The following is a 17,694-nucleotide window of genomic DNA, read 5'->3' as shown; positions in this document are numbered from 1 at the left end:
AATGAGACATCTTGCTCGATGGGCGAGGGTGGAGATGATGCCCAGTTTCTGAGGTGGGAAGTGATGAGAAGAACCATGTAATTATCTATCAGTGTGGGTGGTTTTTCGAAAAATTGAAAATTTAAGACAGTCAGGAAATCTACTGATCTTTAGATCCAAGAAGGGGAGAACGCCGTTAACCTCTAGTTCAGATGCGAATTTAATGTTTTGATGTTGGTTATTTAAATGGTTTAGGAAGTTTTGCAGTTCCTCTAAACTATGTCCCCAAATAAGGAAGACGTCATCGATGTAACGTAACCACAGTTTAGGTTTCAAAGTAGCTGAGGAAATAGCTTTCTCTTCAAAATCTTCTAGAAAAAAATTAGCTAAGACTGGAGATAGAGGGCTGCCCATAGCTAAACCGCTAGTTTGTTTGTATATTTTCTCTTCGTAGCAGAAATAGCCGGAATTGATGCAGTGTGTTAGAAGAGCGAACACTTTTTTAGAAACCTTGTCCTTAAGAAGACTCAGAACTTCATCTGTAGGAACATTCGTAAACAGAGATACGATGTCAAAACTCACCATTCTGTCCGAGTCTAAAAGATTCAAATTTTTTATTTTTGAGATGAAATCTTCAGAGTTTTTGATGAAGGAAGAAGAATTGCCAACTAAATGTTTTAAAGAAGCTGCAAGATATTTAGACAGATTGTATGTAGGTGAGTCAATCCCTTCCACAATAGGTCTTAAAGGGGTGTCAACCTTATGGATCTTAGGCAAGCCGTACAACCGAGGAATGAGGGGATGGAGAGAGCGGAGAGATAGTCTTGTATGTCTAGGAAGTTCAGAAGTTGATTTCAGAAGATTGTTTGTACGGTTATGAAGTTCTCTTGTGGGATCACTTTCTAGCATAGAATACGTATTAGAGCTTAACAAGTTGTTCATCTTACAACGGTAGTCAGCTTTGTCTAAGATTACCGTTGCATTCCCTTTATCAGCAGGTAGGATAATAATGTCATTGTTGTTACGAAGTTGGTGTATTGCTTTCCTTTCTGTCGGCGATAGATTATCTGTAGGACGACGACTGTTGTTAATGGTAAAGATGGCTTCGATCCTAAGTAGATTCGCAGTTTGTTTTGGTAATTGTCCAGCTGCCTTCTCAACTTTCGTAAGAAAGAGTTCTTTAGGAATGAAGGTCGGAGAAGGAACGAAGTTAAGGCCCTTTGAGAGCACACTAAGTTCTGCAGGAGAAAGTGTGTGAGAGGATTTGTTAATCACAACATTTTTTAAATTTTGTGAGTTGATATTGGATTGGCGAGTTTGTTCCTGTTTGAGTTGGTTGAATTTTCTGATAAGAATTAATTTGTTGGAGAGTTGCGATCTAGAAGCACGGAGAGAGCTCGTGTTTTTAATATCAATCCAGAACCTGTTGTCTAAAGATGAGTTTAAGTTATTTTCTAAAGAATCTCTTTTGCGGAACAAAGAAGCTAATGTGGACTTGGTATCTGCGATTCTTTCATATAATAAATCAAGTTTAGCCTTGTGATAGATATTATGAGCACGTTTAGTGCGAATCAATTCTTTGAAATCTAAAAACTTTGGGATGACAGAGTGAAATTTGCATCTTTTCAGAAAAACTAACCTATTAATAAAAAGTCCAATTTTTACCAGAGTTTTTTCATAATCCTTGATAAGATGTACATTAACCTCGTCAGAAGGTAGATAAATATTGTTGAAATATTTGTTAATATTTGAGAAATATTTGAGAAATATTTTATTTCTCAGGTGAGAAATAAAAATAAATATTTTTATTTCTCACCTGAAGAAGTCGGATCACCGATGAAACTAGTTGTGATGTATTAAAGGTTTTTGTTATACTTTCTCGGGTTCTAGTCAGTTAAATTTATTTTTATAAATGTATACATCCCGAGTAAATCCTAATTTCAACAATATATATATATATATATATATATATATATATATAAATTAGTTTTATCATGTCACTGGATAAGGTTCACAGACATAATTTGCAGACTGTGTAATATATTTCTCAACAAATAGTGCGATTACAGACAACTGGGAATATAAACACTAACTAATGAATCCCATCTTCCCTCCAACAGAAACTGCTATATACAGCAGGGGTGCAACATATGATTTTGCTTGACACTACCCTGTCATGAACGTGTTAAAACTAAGAAATACATAGTGAATGCATTCCAGACATTATGGAAATCCGTTTAAGAGAATTAGCATTTCAATTCAATTGTCCGCTTGTTTTTGTTTGGGTCGCCCGATCTTTTGTTAATACCGCACCAATCCTACGCTCTTCTTAATAGCTGCTTTTTCTCTACTGGCCTACAACCGCGCACATCTTTCATTTCTCATTAGTATTTTGTCAAGGAGTTTTCATTACGTACTCCAGTCTCAAATTACTGATAATTTTTGCTTGATATAATGGGAAAGAAGAAGGCTCTATTTGGGGAGATAACTTTGATTGCACACAAGGAAACCGCTCTCGAGGACAAAAGAAGTGATAGAGAATAGAAGATTCCTGGGAAGTCATACCCATTTTTAGTTTTTTTTTTTCTGAAAACTTTAGTTTCCGAAAATCCCCACATATAACTCGCAGCACGATTTTTTAGTTTTAATTTTGGGGAAAAAAGTGCGAATTATATTCGAGTAAATACGGTAATGTTTTTAGCTTTCAAATTGTTAAGTATGGATCATTGGTTAAAGACTGGATTTATAAAACGCACAAAAGAGAGCAATATAGCAGATATAGAAATAGGCAATTTCACTCCTCTCATTGATGATAAATTATTTATATTAAGTAAAAATGTATAGTATTTTTATAAATTTTGTTCTATTAAAAAATCATATATTTTTATTTAAATGTACATCTAAATTCAAATAAAAGAGACCAATGAAATATATTTTTATTAATTAATTAATTAATTATTATTATTATTATTATTATTATTATTATTTTGATAAGGGTATTTTGAAAAGGTAATTGGTAATAACGAAAATTAAAGAAGGGGTACACGGATATCTGAAGTTTCAGAAACACTGATCTATCCAAAAATATTTAGTCTGAAACATAGGTGTACATTACGATGTTCGTTTTCTTAAATTCCGCTTCGAATTTGGATAGACGAAATAGCGTCTACCCAAATACACAAATACGCACTTACATTTTTTCGGAGTCATTTCAATTTTGAATGTGAAACATATTGAATGTATTGTGTATTCTGTGTTTAAGTGACTGGACAATTTTGACTTTGAATTTAATTGTGTACTTATTTTTAGATTTTTGATAGACAAATAAAATTTTAAAGATAATAGTTTATAAATTAAAAACATTTAGTTTATTTAGACTCGCGAAATTCGGTTTTCTGTTATTATTGCAAAATATTTGATATCAAAATTCCCAACTTACTAACGAATACGGTTGTAACGAATGGCAACATTTGAGTCATATACTAGAAATACACGAGCCAAATTCACATTAAAAACTGTTCAAAATACAGCGACCTTAAAATGTCGTTGATTAAGAAATGCATTATTGATTGCACACAACAAAGATTATACGAAACTGAGAAAAAATATTGACAATCTGTTATAGAACGGTTAATCTACATAATACAATATTTATCAAGACAGTGTATAGCTTTTAGAGGTTCTTCACAAAAACGTTTTGAAAATAATAACGACAATTTTTTAAAGTTAGTAGAAACTGTCGCTAAATTTGATTCGATAATGGCAGAACACTTGCATCGCATCCAAACATCACAAAAAAGGAACACTGCTCATTATTTAGGTGATAAAATACAAAATGAAATCATCCGTATCATTTCTGAAGCTATAAAACAAAAAAATTTAGAAATGGTTAAAGAGGCTTCTTGACACTACTCCGGATATAAGCGACACAGAACAATTATCTATTGTTATTAGATTTGTTAGTCAAAATAAAGATACAAATATAGCAGAAATTCATGAACATTTTTTGGGTTTTCAATCTGTAGAAGATACCACTAGGCTAGGACTATTTCAATTTATAAAAAAAAATATTTAAAATTATTGAATATTAACATTTGGGATTTACGGCCAAGCTTATGATAACGGTTCAAATATGCGAGGCAAGCATAATGGACCGCAGGAAAAAAATCATTGAAATAAATTCAAGGGCTTTTTTTTATTCCGTGTGCTGCTCATACATTAAATTTGGTAGTTAATGATGCAGCTAAGATATCCTGTGAAACTGTAAATATTTTTGGGGTAATACAGGAATTATATAATTATTTTTCAATATCTGTGAAACGTTGGGCTATATCAAAAAAACATATTCATGTTTTATATTTGAAGCCACTTTCTTCTACTAGGTGGGAAAGTAGAGTAGAAGCAATAAAGCCAATTAAAAATAATATCAAGGAAATTTACCAGACTCTTTTTGATATTACGGAAGATGAAACTAAAGATATCGATTCTAGAGTTCAGGCAGACAACTTAATTTCAAAGATTTATTCGTTTAAATTTATTTGCTCTGTTCATGTTTGGTACGAAATCTTAAGTCTCGTAAATGTTGAAAGCAAAATAATGTAAAATCTGACATTTGAAAAAGGAAAAATTACAGAAAATCTTGATTATGTTATACAAGAATTAAATACTCGCCGAACAGAACAATATTTTGAGAATATTATTAGAACTGCAAAAGAAGTAGCAAACGATCTTAATATTGATCCTATTTTCCAGACATTTGCAAAAGAACAAAAACAAAAATGTTTGGTTACGAAGCATCAGATGAGACAACGCATAATTTTTTCTTTGCGATTTTAGACATGACAATCACTTCAGTCACAGAAAGATTCATACTATTAAAAACAACATAGCGAGGACTTTAAAGTTATAAGCGACATTAGCAAATTAAAAGATTGGAGCGATGAAGATTTAATGAAATATTGTAAAGATTTGCACTTAAAACTGAGCGACAATCAAAGATTCCGACAATCGCGATATTGATGGTATGACTTTATTTGAGGAATTAAAAACTTTGCAATGTTTTATTAAAAAAGAGTCGGCTCCTCAGGATGTTTTAAATTATATATACGAAAATAAATTAACCGACACGTTTCCGGATACTGCGATTGTGATGCGTATTTATTTAACATTATCAATATCCGTAGCATCAGGGGAAAGTAGTTTTTCAAAACTGAAACTAATAAAAAATTATTTGCTGTCAACAATGTCTGGAGTGCATCTAAAGGATTTATCAATTATATCAATTGAAAATAATATTTATGGATTCATTAGACATTAAAGATATCATTAAAAATTTTGTGTCGGCTAAAGCAAGACGGATAAATATGTAAAATAAATCTACATTTATACTAATTGTTATATAGTTAAAAGCATATCTCCAAATTATCTTTGTTATGTAATATTTCTTTTTATATTGAAATAAATGTGATTTTTGTTTATATATATAAATATATATATATAAACAAAAATTACATTCATTTCAATATAAAAATAAAAATTAAAAAAAAATCTCTATATATATGTAGAAAGTTTTTTACCTTGGGTATAATATATTTAAAGATGCCAAGCTATTTTAAAACTGGCTTTACTCCATTTCGTAAACTTAACAAATAAGTCAAGTTTACGCCTGCACGTATTGCAAGTCTAGGTGACCCGCAAAGTAGTGCAAGTCTAGGCAACTCGTGGTAAAGGTGGAATAAGCTCTGATCACTAATATTAAGATTAGTGATCAGAGCTTATTCTGTGATCACTAATCAGGTTTAATATAGCTTTTAAACCTGAATAAAAGGTTTAAAATAGCTTGGCATTTTAACATATATATATATATATATATATATATATATATATATATATATATACTTGTGTATTTATATATTAAGGAATAAATATTTAAAAAAATTTTTATTATTAAAAATTCCTTATTAATGAATTTCAGTGATTACAATGTTCTACTACTGTTAAATAAAATTTATTTTTATGTATGCGTATGAACTGTTTTGTACTTTTAAAAAAGTAAAATTTTTCGCAAAATTTTTTATGGAAACTTATTTTATGGGGACACTGTAAAATATTTTGCACAAGGGTGCCTCCTACCCACGGCGCGGCCCTGTCTGTATTGTGTCACCTTTGCACATTATTCTGTTTCACTGATCTGCATCTTCCCACTTGGATATTAGGTCATCTACAACTTAGCCTCAATTAATAAAAGATCGAATTCCGTTGCTTTAGCTCAGCAAAGGCTATTGTTGCGTATATCACCCATCCCTGGATAAATGCGTTAGAAATATTTCGGGAAATTCGAGTGGCCCGGCTTGATATCTTTACGGCGTTTGATTAAGATCGGGTTTAGCATTATTGAGTAAGCTTCCATCTTATTGTATGCCTTTCGCAACCGACTTGTCGGATATCTTTCTAGTTTCACAATTTCATGTAATGGAGAATGGATATTTTTTCTTTCAAACTTTTCAAAAAGTTTGGGAAGCCCCAGGGCTTCGTTCTTTTCACCGAACTGTTCAAAAAACGTTCACATCCTATCCTCAGCTTTGCTGATAATATTAACTGTATTCATCTTTCTCATTTGATAAGCCTACTTCTATACAAATCAAAATATATATAAAACCATCGCTTATTTTACTTCTTCAATGTATTCTTCCTGAATTGGGTTTAAATTTTCATCAGTCAGTGGGATTATAATAACCTAGCTAAGTTTCAATGAAAAAAAAATTAAATTTTTCTTAATTTTCTCAATATCTCTTTTCTAAGTTTATTTAAATTAATATATGCAGAACATATAAATATGTTGACACTCGTACAAGTAATTAACCGATTCAACTGTCATCGCCTGCTGAGGTACGTGAAATCATCACCAAACGTAAGAATAGGAAAGCATCAAGCCCAGATGGAACTTCTAACAAAATCATCAAATGCATTCCGCATAAAGCCGCAATGCACATTGTTATTATTAATGGAGCATTAAGATATCACTACTTCCCTGCACGATGGAAAGTATGATATGTAATCTTAATCCAAAAACCAGCACATTATCTTCCAATCAGTCTGGTTTCCTGCAAATGAAAAATAGCTGAGAGGGTAATACTAATAAGACTGCAGAAAGTCACTTAAGAATTAAATCTCATCCAGATGAGCAATTTGGATTCCGGGAGAACCACACCACAGAACGAGTTCTCAGAGTCTTAGAAAACATCAGCGTAGGGTTCAACTGGAAGCAACACACAAGGACGATCTTCCTGACATTGCAAAATCATTCAACAAACTATGGACCACCTGGCTTCTTTTCAAATTCCTGCTGGCCAAATTCCCACAAGGACTGGCCAAATTTTACCTCAGCGATCGCAAACTCCGAGTGAAGCTACAGGATCGTGTCCACAAAACTTCACTGTAAACGTCCCCCTGGGAGACGTTTTATTTTAAGGCTTTGTTATCTTTGGCACTAAAAAGTTAGTGCCAAAGATGAAAACTTCGACCTTCCGGAACACTCGACTTCTTGTGAATAGCACTGCTGTACGTTTGTCTGCATTAATCAATTCACCATCTTTTAAACCATAGTTCGAGTACTGAGAATGGGTTTTGCAGTTTATCGGCTGCCAATGTAGGTTGCAAGGAGCGGATTGTTACAGTATCATCTGTAATAATCCGCTGTTGAAAAATACTCAAGGCTATTGAGTATTTTTCTGATGTCCTGCTGTTGGAAAAGATCAGAGGAACTATACTGACGGTGGTTTGAGGAATGGTAGCGAGGGAGTTGTCTTACTCGTCTGAACAATAGTCGGAAGGAAAGGCTAATGTAAGTCCTTTAAGAGATATTGCAATTGTTCCATCAGGATGTGAGAAAGGTGGCAGAAAAAGGAAGGTGCAGAAGTTTCCGAAGGCAAGAAATCTGTTTTAGATTTGCTAATGACTTTTTGCAATTATTACATCTATTTATGAGAATTAGGAGAGCACTAAAGGTAGCAAATCAAGGCAAGAAATTGAGGCAAAGAAATTTTGGCTCAAAATAGATTATATAAAGGATATTCAAACTTTTGCCATTGGATATCAGACGTGACAAACGCTCAGCAATATTCCATTCACACGAAGGCATCATGAATGAGGTACTGTAGAAAGGTTAAGTGACCTGAGTAGACGATGTCAGTTGAGGGTCATAGATAAATAAAATATTATGTTTTGATGTCTGTGGTGGTGAACATAGCTGATGTTGATATTAAAGTCATGAATGTTTTGAATATCATTTCCTTTTTTTTTTTCTTTTAGTTCTGTTGTATTTTTGATATTATAGCGAATATATTATGAATTATAGCGGCAGGCATTTAATTTAAGGTGAGCTAGTTGATCTCATAATAGTAACGTGTTTTTTTCCCCCAGAAATTCCGTTTTCTTTTTTTCATCCCGCATACAAACAAATCGCTAAGAATACACGCGATGAATAGACAAAAAAAAACTACTATGAATGGGCGGTAGATGGCGTAGTATGTAGATAGTGGATTAAGTAGTGTAGACGGTAAGTTGCATAATGTGGAGTGTCCTTCCAGGGAGTTATTGAACTCTGCGGAGATGCCAAGTAATAAAAATAATGTTTTTTAATCAAGCAAACTTTATTCATATGCTATTTACAATATATACGTGCGCATAAAAGTGAACATAGATACATACACGTACATAAGTTGCATTCAAAAACTCCGTATTAATAGTTATTATTTGTGCCTATAGAGTGGCTGTATGTTTACAATTATTATTATTATTATTACAGTATTACATTTCCGTTTTCAGACAATATTCAATACAAAATGCTGAGTACATTATTTTATTTTATTTAATATATAAATTTATATAAATATAAATATAAATATTTATATTTATAAATATTTATATAAATATGGTTCTTCTTCCATGTTGTTTGTACCATATTCTTACACTAACAAGAAAAAGTAAGGTAGTTAAGAAGGATTCGGTTAAGTTATATACAGGCAAATCGGCCTTGAGAACATACGCAATTTACAGATAAAAAATGCTAATGTCGGGCAATAGACGGCGTTGTGTTCAGATGATGATGACAGTAGCGATTCTGAGAGTTGGAGAGTAGAGTGCCGTCCCTCGATAATAATAATAATAATAATAATAATAATAATAATAATAATAATAATAATAATAATAAAATGCAAGTTTAAAACTTGAGTCGCATGAAAGGCATACGTACAGTCCGCATATATTATGAGTTCAGATAAAATGGTGTATTGCAAAATGTACTAGTTTACACAAAGATTACACATAGCAAAATAGCTTTAATTACATCAATATACACAAGAAACCTAAGCCTAAAAGACCACCTTAGGATGATGCACAATAACTTATCATTTCCGTGACGTTTGCTGATTGAGCTGAATTTTGATCAAATTCCTGCACTGAAATATATATATTTCATTTCTTATGAATACTCCTTTATTCACGCTGAACAACTTGCTATAATCATCCCATTACCGGAATAGGTGTCGCCTTGGATTCATCCGCTTTTGCTTTTTATCTATTGTGGTGCTACAAAGGATGTTTGATAGCCTAACAAAATACCGATATATTACTATTTCTACAAAAATCACATTAATTATAAAAACGTATGCATTAAAGATAATGTTGTAATGTTAAAGAAACGCTATGATGTCACCAAATGCTTCCATGGAGACAAAAAAAAAAACAAAACAAGAAGGGATTCCTTAAGAAAGTAACCTATTTTAGTGTCTTCGTTGACACATATAAATAATGATGTATTTAAATTCCTTTAATTTATTTAAATAAAATGTAAAGTTTTAGGTTTGGGGTATAATTTTCTAATACTGTACCTACTGAATTGTTATTTATGATTGTATTGTCTATTATATTCGTGGTTATAATTTTGTTCTATTTTAAAATGGTCTAGTTATATAGTATTGTTTATATTTTTATAAAATTAATATATTAAATTATATAATAAATAAGATTATACTTTAATTTAAGTTAGAAAATTTTTTAAAGAATGAAAAAAACTTAATATCTTTAAACATTTTTAGGAAATTACAATACACCATTTTAAACATTTCATATTTTAGATATATATAATTGCTATAGAAACATCCGTCGGTGTTTCTATAGCAATTTTTCTATAGCAATAGTACTCGAACTATGGTTTAAAAGATGGTTTGGCACTAACTTTTTAGTGCCAAAGATAACAAAGCCTTAAAATAAAACGTCTCCCAGGGGGACGTTTACAGTGAAGTTTTGTGGGGAGGTGAGATGCGGTGATTGATTCATCAATCCAATACCTTTGGAGGGTAATGGATAGCAATGCTGTAGTTAATGAAGCTCTAACTGAGGCTCCGCTATTGCCGTTACCCTCCTGCCATGATCAGAGCTTTAATAGCTCAATAACACCTTATCCCTACACTGTCCGCTACAGATAACGGGGAATATGAAAAGCATTCTTGCTTCGCCCCTTTAAGCCAGTCCTTATAAGGACTATATAAGGATCCGTAGGGTGGATTGAATCAATCGACCGTGAGATGCGGTGATTGATGATTGATTCATTCAATCCAATATCCTTGGAGGGTAACGGATGGCAATGCTGTAGCCAATGAAGTTCTAACTGAGGCTCCGCTATTGCCGTTACCCTCCTGCCATGATCAGAGCTTTAATAGCTCAATAACACCTTATCCCTACACTGTCCTCTACAGATAACGGGGAAGATGAAAAGCATTCTTGCTTCGCCCCTTTAAGCCAGTCCTTATAAGGACCCGTGGGGTGGAGTGGGACCGTGAGATGCGGTGATTAATACCCTTGGAGGGTAATGGATGGCAATGCTGTAGCCAATGAAGTTCTAACTGAGGCTCGGCTATTGCTGCTATCCTCCTGCCATGATCAGAGCTTTAATAGCTCAATAACACCTTACCCCTACACTGACCTCTACAGATAACGTGGAAGCTGAAAAGCATTCTTGCTTCGCCCCTTTAAGCCAGTCCTTATCCTTATAAGGACTCATAGAGTAGAAGTCTCTATAGTTCTTGCATTTTCTAAAACTCGTCCATTTTCTACATGCGAGGTCTTTGGTAGGAGGAAACCTGAATTACTAGGTTTGTTAACGAATCACGAAGATCTTAATAAAAAGCTGAAGTACTTTTTAGCAGCTAGAAAAAGATGGCACTTTTTCCTCAATGGCTTCTTAGTTTTTACTCTTGTTTGTTGTTTATAAATACACCGTATGCACACTAGTACTTAGTTCATCTGCCTTTCGCTCTTCTCTATTGAATTTATATCTTTATTAGAACAATTAACAGTCCATATTTCTGAGTTAGCGTAAGCAGTCTTCACCGCACCACCTTTAAACATCACAGAAGTATTAGCTTCTTCTTTCTTATTGGCATCCTGTTAAAATTATAAAAAATAGTAAATAAACAAAAATGTATTAATATTTAAACTGTATTTACACTAAACTATTTTAAATAGATTATTGAGATAACAGTGAACCTAAACCTAATTAAGACATCGAATTTCGTAATTTAGATGATGCACTTTCATTTACTTCTATTGTTTGGTGTTACATGGAAGATGCTGAAGAATTTTTGATTCAGTTTTTAGATCGTCTTGTAATGTGCTATATTAAATATTCATATTATACTTACCTCATTATTTTCTATGAATTTAGCATTTTTTTGGATAAACCTCCTTATCAATGGACAGAGAAGCTTAAGGTCTAAGTCGACTGGTTTTGTGCATCCTGGGAAAAAATGAGAACATTCACACTGACAGTTTATGCCTGGTTAAAAATTACGAATTAACAAATAATTGTTTTCAAGCATTAATAATTCTACTTTAATCCTAAGAGATATACATTTAGAATATTCTCACCTGTCAGGAAACTGGTGATTATTCCAATTAGCATGGTTGTAACAAATCCTGTAGTGGCATACCACATGTATGATAGTTCATATAATGGAAATATGTGGCTTCTGGAAAGAGAGAAAACGATGCGTGCGAATTTATGTGTTTAGTATTTTAGACAAATACACTGCTTGCTTAAAAAAATCTAAGTGCTACAGTTCTTCTGTTATATATTTAGATGTAACTACTTTTCTAGATTATCCGTCATCCTCAGAGTTTAATCCTTCACACACACACACACACATTATTAATAATTAATAATAATATATTACATACAAAAATTAATAATTAATTACGAATATACCAATACAGACTAATAATAATCAACTTACTAATATATATTAATTAAGAAAATTCTTAATGCTAATTAATATCAACGTAAATTAAGATATAAATTAATCTACGCTATAATAAAATGTACTACTAATATATAATAACATTAATTTATTCACAGATTAAAATGATAAATTTTAGTTTATGTCCACAGAATCGATTTTATGTACAGCCAATACTTGCCGACACGTGCAAGTAGGATTTTCTTTCACGAAAACTTGGGTTTTTAAATATCGCCTCATACATATAAATCTGACCATGGACTCATGCTATTACAGACAATAATCTTTAGGATTTATGACCACCAGATGGCAGTACTCGTCTGCCGTACTCTCCCCAGTATTCTTGATTGATTGCTTTGAGTTCACTGTTAATGATAGTTCAAGGATGAAGAACAGGTATCCCTCTAATCTTCAAGTAGTCAGACGACGCAATTTCAGCAAATAATACAATATTTCTACGTACTGATGGCATCACGCTTTGTGAGACCTTTTTCCGTTCTAGTTTGGAGTCCCAAAGTACTGGTTAAAGGCAATTTTTAGCTGTTGATAAGTTTTATAGATTTTGCCAAAGAGTTTGACACTGAATAATTATTAGAAGCAAACGAATTCGTAACAAATATATGAGAATAATGCAAGAAATATATAAAGTAAAAGTTGTGTTATTGCGCAGCAAATAATGTCATAGTTTGTTATCATAAACTGGTGCTAGACAGGTGATTGAATTATGATAAAACGTTACATTTATAAGGAGAGGAATTAATTCACCACGTGGCGTTCTAAACATCGAATGAATGAAATTTGCACATCACGCAACTTGGCAAGTGCCAGAAGGGTTTAAAAAGATGGACAGGGATTTTTATCCTTCATTCTGGTTGTCAATACTGTCCACAGTAAGGGCACTAACCTTGTTCTAATGTGATTTGCTCTTGATGCTGTACTACCTAAACAGTTATGATTCTGTTGCTGCACTCCGCAAATTTTGTCCCTGAACAAATGTCGAAGAGGTCCACTATCCCCATGTGCTCTGCGACGAATGATTAGTAGTTTGGAAGAAACGGGATCGTTGGGAGTTAGACCTGGCAGAGGTCTCAAACCAATCAGTTCACAACAAGTGAATGAAATTGCTAATGGCATTTGTGCAGTAGGCCGTCAATAAGAGCATTAGTTCCTGCAGTGCACGTGCTGTATCAAGACACATGAAATCGGTTACGCAACTGTCTGGAAATTTCTATCCATTCGGGATGACACAGGAGTTGTTTCCACAAGACTTTGAAGGTCGGCTGACATTTGTTTTAACATTCCTTGCTCGAGTGGAGATGGCCGCTACGTGGCCATGGTTGATTTTCTGGGGAGATGGAGGCTTATTTTCATCTGAACGGAGCTGTGATCATTCACCATTACCGGGTATGGGCGACGCAAAACCCGCATGCAATCCAACAAATTTCTTTGCATTCTCCCAAAGTTACGTCTTGTGTAGGTTGATAGTTTCGTTTATCATTGGACCATTCTTCTGTGAGGACATATTTGCTAGTCGGGTCCTGTGACCTGTTCAGTGACTACCGAGCGGTATCGCGATATGATACACAATTTAGTTGTGCCAGAGCACCAAAAGCGCTTGTGCATGGATTCAATCATTTTCATGCAGGATGGGGGCCCCTCCACACATCGATCGATCGATTCGTACAACAGGTGTTTCGAGAATATTTCACGGAAGCCAAAGGGATCAGCCGTGCGTTTCCCATTGCATTCATCTAATCTGACCTCTGGCTCTAGTGATTTCTCAAAGACGTGGTTTATTTGGATCATTCTGATAACTTGTCAGCGGTGAAATACAGAACAATACAGTATGTGCACGACATCAGTCCCGATCAGCTTCGTTCTGTCGTTGAACACACTGTGCAAAGGATGCAGTTTGTGAGATACTGGGAAGGGCAGCACATTGAACAGAAGAGCCCTTGAGTGCATAATGGAAGTGAATAAAATGTGATTTATGCTAGTGTCCATTTTCTCTTTAGATGCACAGGAAAATTACTACATCTACATTTGGTAAATCATATAGCAACCCTGGTGGTGAATTTTGGAACTACTTTTTTTTTTCTCAGATATCGCTTCCACATGACTCAGAATGTATTCTTGCAAAGTTTCGAAGCATTTAGATTACTGGGTGGCACTCCATAAGGCCTTAAACAGAGATACTTTAATTTTGATCATCCAGTATTTATGTCTGTGATAAAAAATATATTTTTTATATAATATATGTATCACAAATTTTTGTCTTTTATGAATAGAAACCCAAATTGAGTCGAGAGCCGGGAATATGGCCATCTCTGCTCTCTAATGTTCAATGTTCATTTATGATTTTATTTTATGTGCTCTTTCTTCTGTCATTTTTCTTATTCTTTTTATAAATTCCATTCCCTTATGATTGTGGGTTATATCATATATTTTGATAAAAAATAAACCAATTTTGTAATCGTTGAAAGTATATTATTTTCATTGAATATTAAAATTACTACTATAAATTATTACTGTACAATGGAAAATACTTTATTCGCCATTCTCTGTCCCAGACAAATAAACACGCAATTGTAAAATATAAACTGAAAGATGTATATTGTTATTTACCCAATGTTAACAGATTAGTTATGAAATTGTGATTGTCAATTATCGTTATTATTCATAATAGAAATAATATATTCAGTATACTCATATAATTTATGAAAATCATTATTATAATGATATTAATGATAAAATGAATGCTCTAACGTCTTTTATTTCCCCCCCCCCTCCACACACACACAAAGAGCTCCTTTAGCCCTTTTTTTAAGAGTGCAGCTAGTTTACATCTTTCAAGCATTTAACAGATAGTGACCCGAACTATCAATAAATCAAAGCTTTTCAGAAGGGAGAGAGTATGGCGGACAACTGCCGCCATCATGTGGCACTAGCTTCTAGGAGGGAAATCACTACCTTTCCGTATCAGAAATCGACTAACTTAGGAACCAGTCAAGAAAAGCTTAGGAAAAGTTCCTTTAGTCGGCGACTAGAAGCGAACTTAAAACAATCTTTCTTCGGGCAGCATAGCACTATGGATCGAAACACTTCGATACAGCACCTTGTTATTAATTATAATGTGTACTGAACAACTTGTGAAGCACACGTTATTAATAATATCATTAGTATCGAACTTTTCACTTGCATTGAAACATAATAAATTGATGCAAAATATTTTTTTAAGAATGGTATCCCCCCCCCCCCCATACAAGAAAAATTTAGGTTTTTTTTTTTTTTTTTTTTTTTTTGAATACAAAAAATCCTTACATGGATCTCAAAATTACTCATGCTCCAATGAAACATATTTTAGCTCATCATAATATTTGACTAGTATTTAAGACAACAGAGATTGTCACTTTTAGCGTTTGTAGAAAAAAAAAAGCACTATATTTTTTAACCTTCATTCTTATGAAAAATATAACATAGTACCAATATCTGAACACTTGAGAGATCACAAGGAAGCACCCACTTTTCCTCTTGATCTTCTTGATGACAAAAGGAGAAAAAAAAACCGTATCTGCAGATTTTTGGAAAGATGCCAAACTTTATCTAAGAAAACAAAGAAGATGGAATGCCAAGGCTGTCATCCTGGATCTCGTAGAAATTAAGGACATTCTGAATCAGCCTGAATTCTAAATATAAATTTTTTAAAGATTATTGTCAGAATTAGACATTAATGATTTCCTTGCTGCAAAGAATTTTTTGTAGTTTACTCGCTGATTCCTTAGAATTGGTGATTGGACACTATGTACATGGCTTATACCAGCGTTGTAGGGTTAGTAGTGTTTTTCAAACTGATATTTATGTTTATAAACTAACCTTATATATCATCGTAGTCATTTTCTACACAAGAACTTACTCTTGTAAGGTAGTGGTATCTGTTATGTTGTTCATCCAATCAAAATGCGAAGTTAGATTGGAATGACATTCTTCTATGCTACTAGGAGGTTTGGGATATGGCGGCTTATATATAAAGGCTCCTATACCGATCCACAATGACACTGCAAGCCCAGCGACGAAGCCTACGGAAGCGCCCTATAAATAACAAATGACAGCGAAGAATTAAAATATATATAATTTTAACTTAGCTTTAATTGCTACTAAATTTGTGGACAGGTATACAGAATACAGTTTTGAATTTATTATAGCTTTAATAAATTGAAATAACGATTCCAATCTTTTGTATTCTTACTATATTATCCCAGAATTTGTGAGATATTTTTGATATTAATAATTGCTTAATGGAACCAATTCATAAGAAAATTATACTTACGATAGAGTTCGCCCATGGAATGAACATGCCGAGAGAAAACAGTCCAAGCAATGGCCCACCGAACATTGCATCTAAACTGTATGAAGCCTGAAAAAATTACTAACCCATTTATTTCTGTCTCATATATAGCCCATCTCAAAATAGGTTCATAAAATTACTCATAGAAAACCGATTATATATATATCCCATCTCAAAAAAAATTTATATTTATATTAAATTAAAAAAAAAAATATATATATATATATATATAGCCCATCTCAAAATATATTTATTCATAAAATTACTCATAGAAAACCGATTAACATCTAGTCCTTATAAGGACTGGCTTAAAGGGGCGAAGCAAGAATGCTTTTCATCTTTCCCGATATCTGTAGAGGACAGTGAAGGGATAAGGTGTTATTGAGCAATTAAAGCTCTGATCATGGCAGGAGGGTAACAGCAATAGCCGAGCCTATTACCCTCCAAGGGTATTGGATTGAATGAATCAATCCCAACCCGATTAACATCTAATTACTTTATTCGTAATTAAGTTAATTCACAACGTTTAGGAGAAGATTGATATATTTTTATTATCTGCGATAAATTATGGTGTATAATAAATTATTTAAAAAAATTATTCTTAAAGAAAAAATCACTTATTTTCTTTTTAACTATCTTTTCTTTCTATTTTTAGCAATATAACTACCAAACACGTCACTTCTTTAAGCTACTTTAGACTTCCAATAAGTGAAATATTGGCCTCGCATTAGGAGATTGATGAAATTTATCTACTACTTAACCATGCAAGATGTGAAAGGTGTAATGTGACGCTATCCATTCAACAAAGCAGATACGAAATATTATAACTGACTTAGGTTTAGCAAACGTAATGATACAGAATTTTTAAGACAAGTCATAAGTTTGCAAAACAAACATACATTTCAATGAAAGCAATGCAGTTTTTCTTAAGTCACAGTCGGAGCCCTTTTCTTTTCGTTTTAAGAATAATTTCTTTTATTTCCGCTGCATTTCATTTTTTTTTTGTGGTAGACTAAACAAATTAAAATTGATAATAATGGTTTCGGAAATTCCTGCAGCAAATTTCACTAGTAA

General features: G+C 33.0%; 1 protein-coding gene across 1 annotated transcript in view; it reads right to left on the bottom strand.

Annotated features, from left to right (window-relative positions):
* Positions 1–11,274: 11,274 nt before the first annotated feature.
* LOC150105624 (sodium-coupled monocarboxylate transporter 1-like) overlaps positions 11,275–17,694 on the bottom strand; it is an 85,999-nt gene continuing 79,579 nt past the window's right edge. The window contains exons 11-15 of the mRNA XM_090394005.1: positions 16,603–16,689; positions 16,189–16,364; positions 11,908–12,008; positions 11,682–11,776; positions 11,275–11,424 (exon numbers count right to left, since the gene is read on the bottom strand). Of these exons, the coding sequence (XP_090250131.1) occupies positions 11,275–11,424; positions 11,682–11,776; positions 11,908–12,008; positions 16,189–16,364; positions 16,603–16,689 (609 nt within the window). The remainder of the gene's footprint in view (positions 11,425–11,681; positions 11,777–11,907; positions 12,009–16,188; positions 16,365–16,602; positions 16,690–17,694) is intronic.

Source organism: Typopeltis vanoorti, chromosome 6 (genome assembly GCF_054136105.1).
Source record: "Typopeltis vanoorti isolate ZY-2024b chromosome 6, IOZ_Tvanoo_1.0, whole genome shotgun sequence".
In the NCBI taxonomy this organism is placed as follows: Eukaryota; Metazoa; Arthropoda; class Arachnida; order Uropygi; family Thelyphonidae; genus Typopeltis; species Typopeltis vanoorti.
The sequence above is the reverse complement of the archived record's forward strand: the minus strand, read 5'-3'. Positions and strand labels throughout refer to the sequence as shown.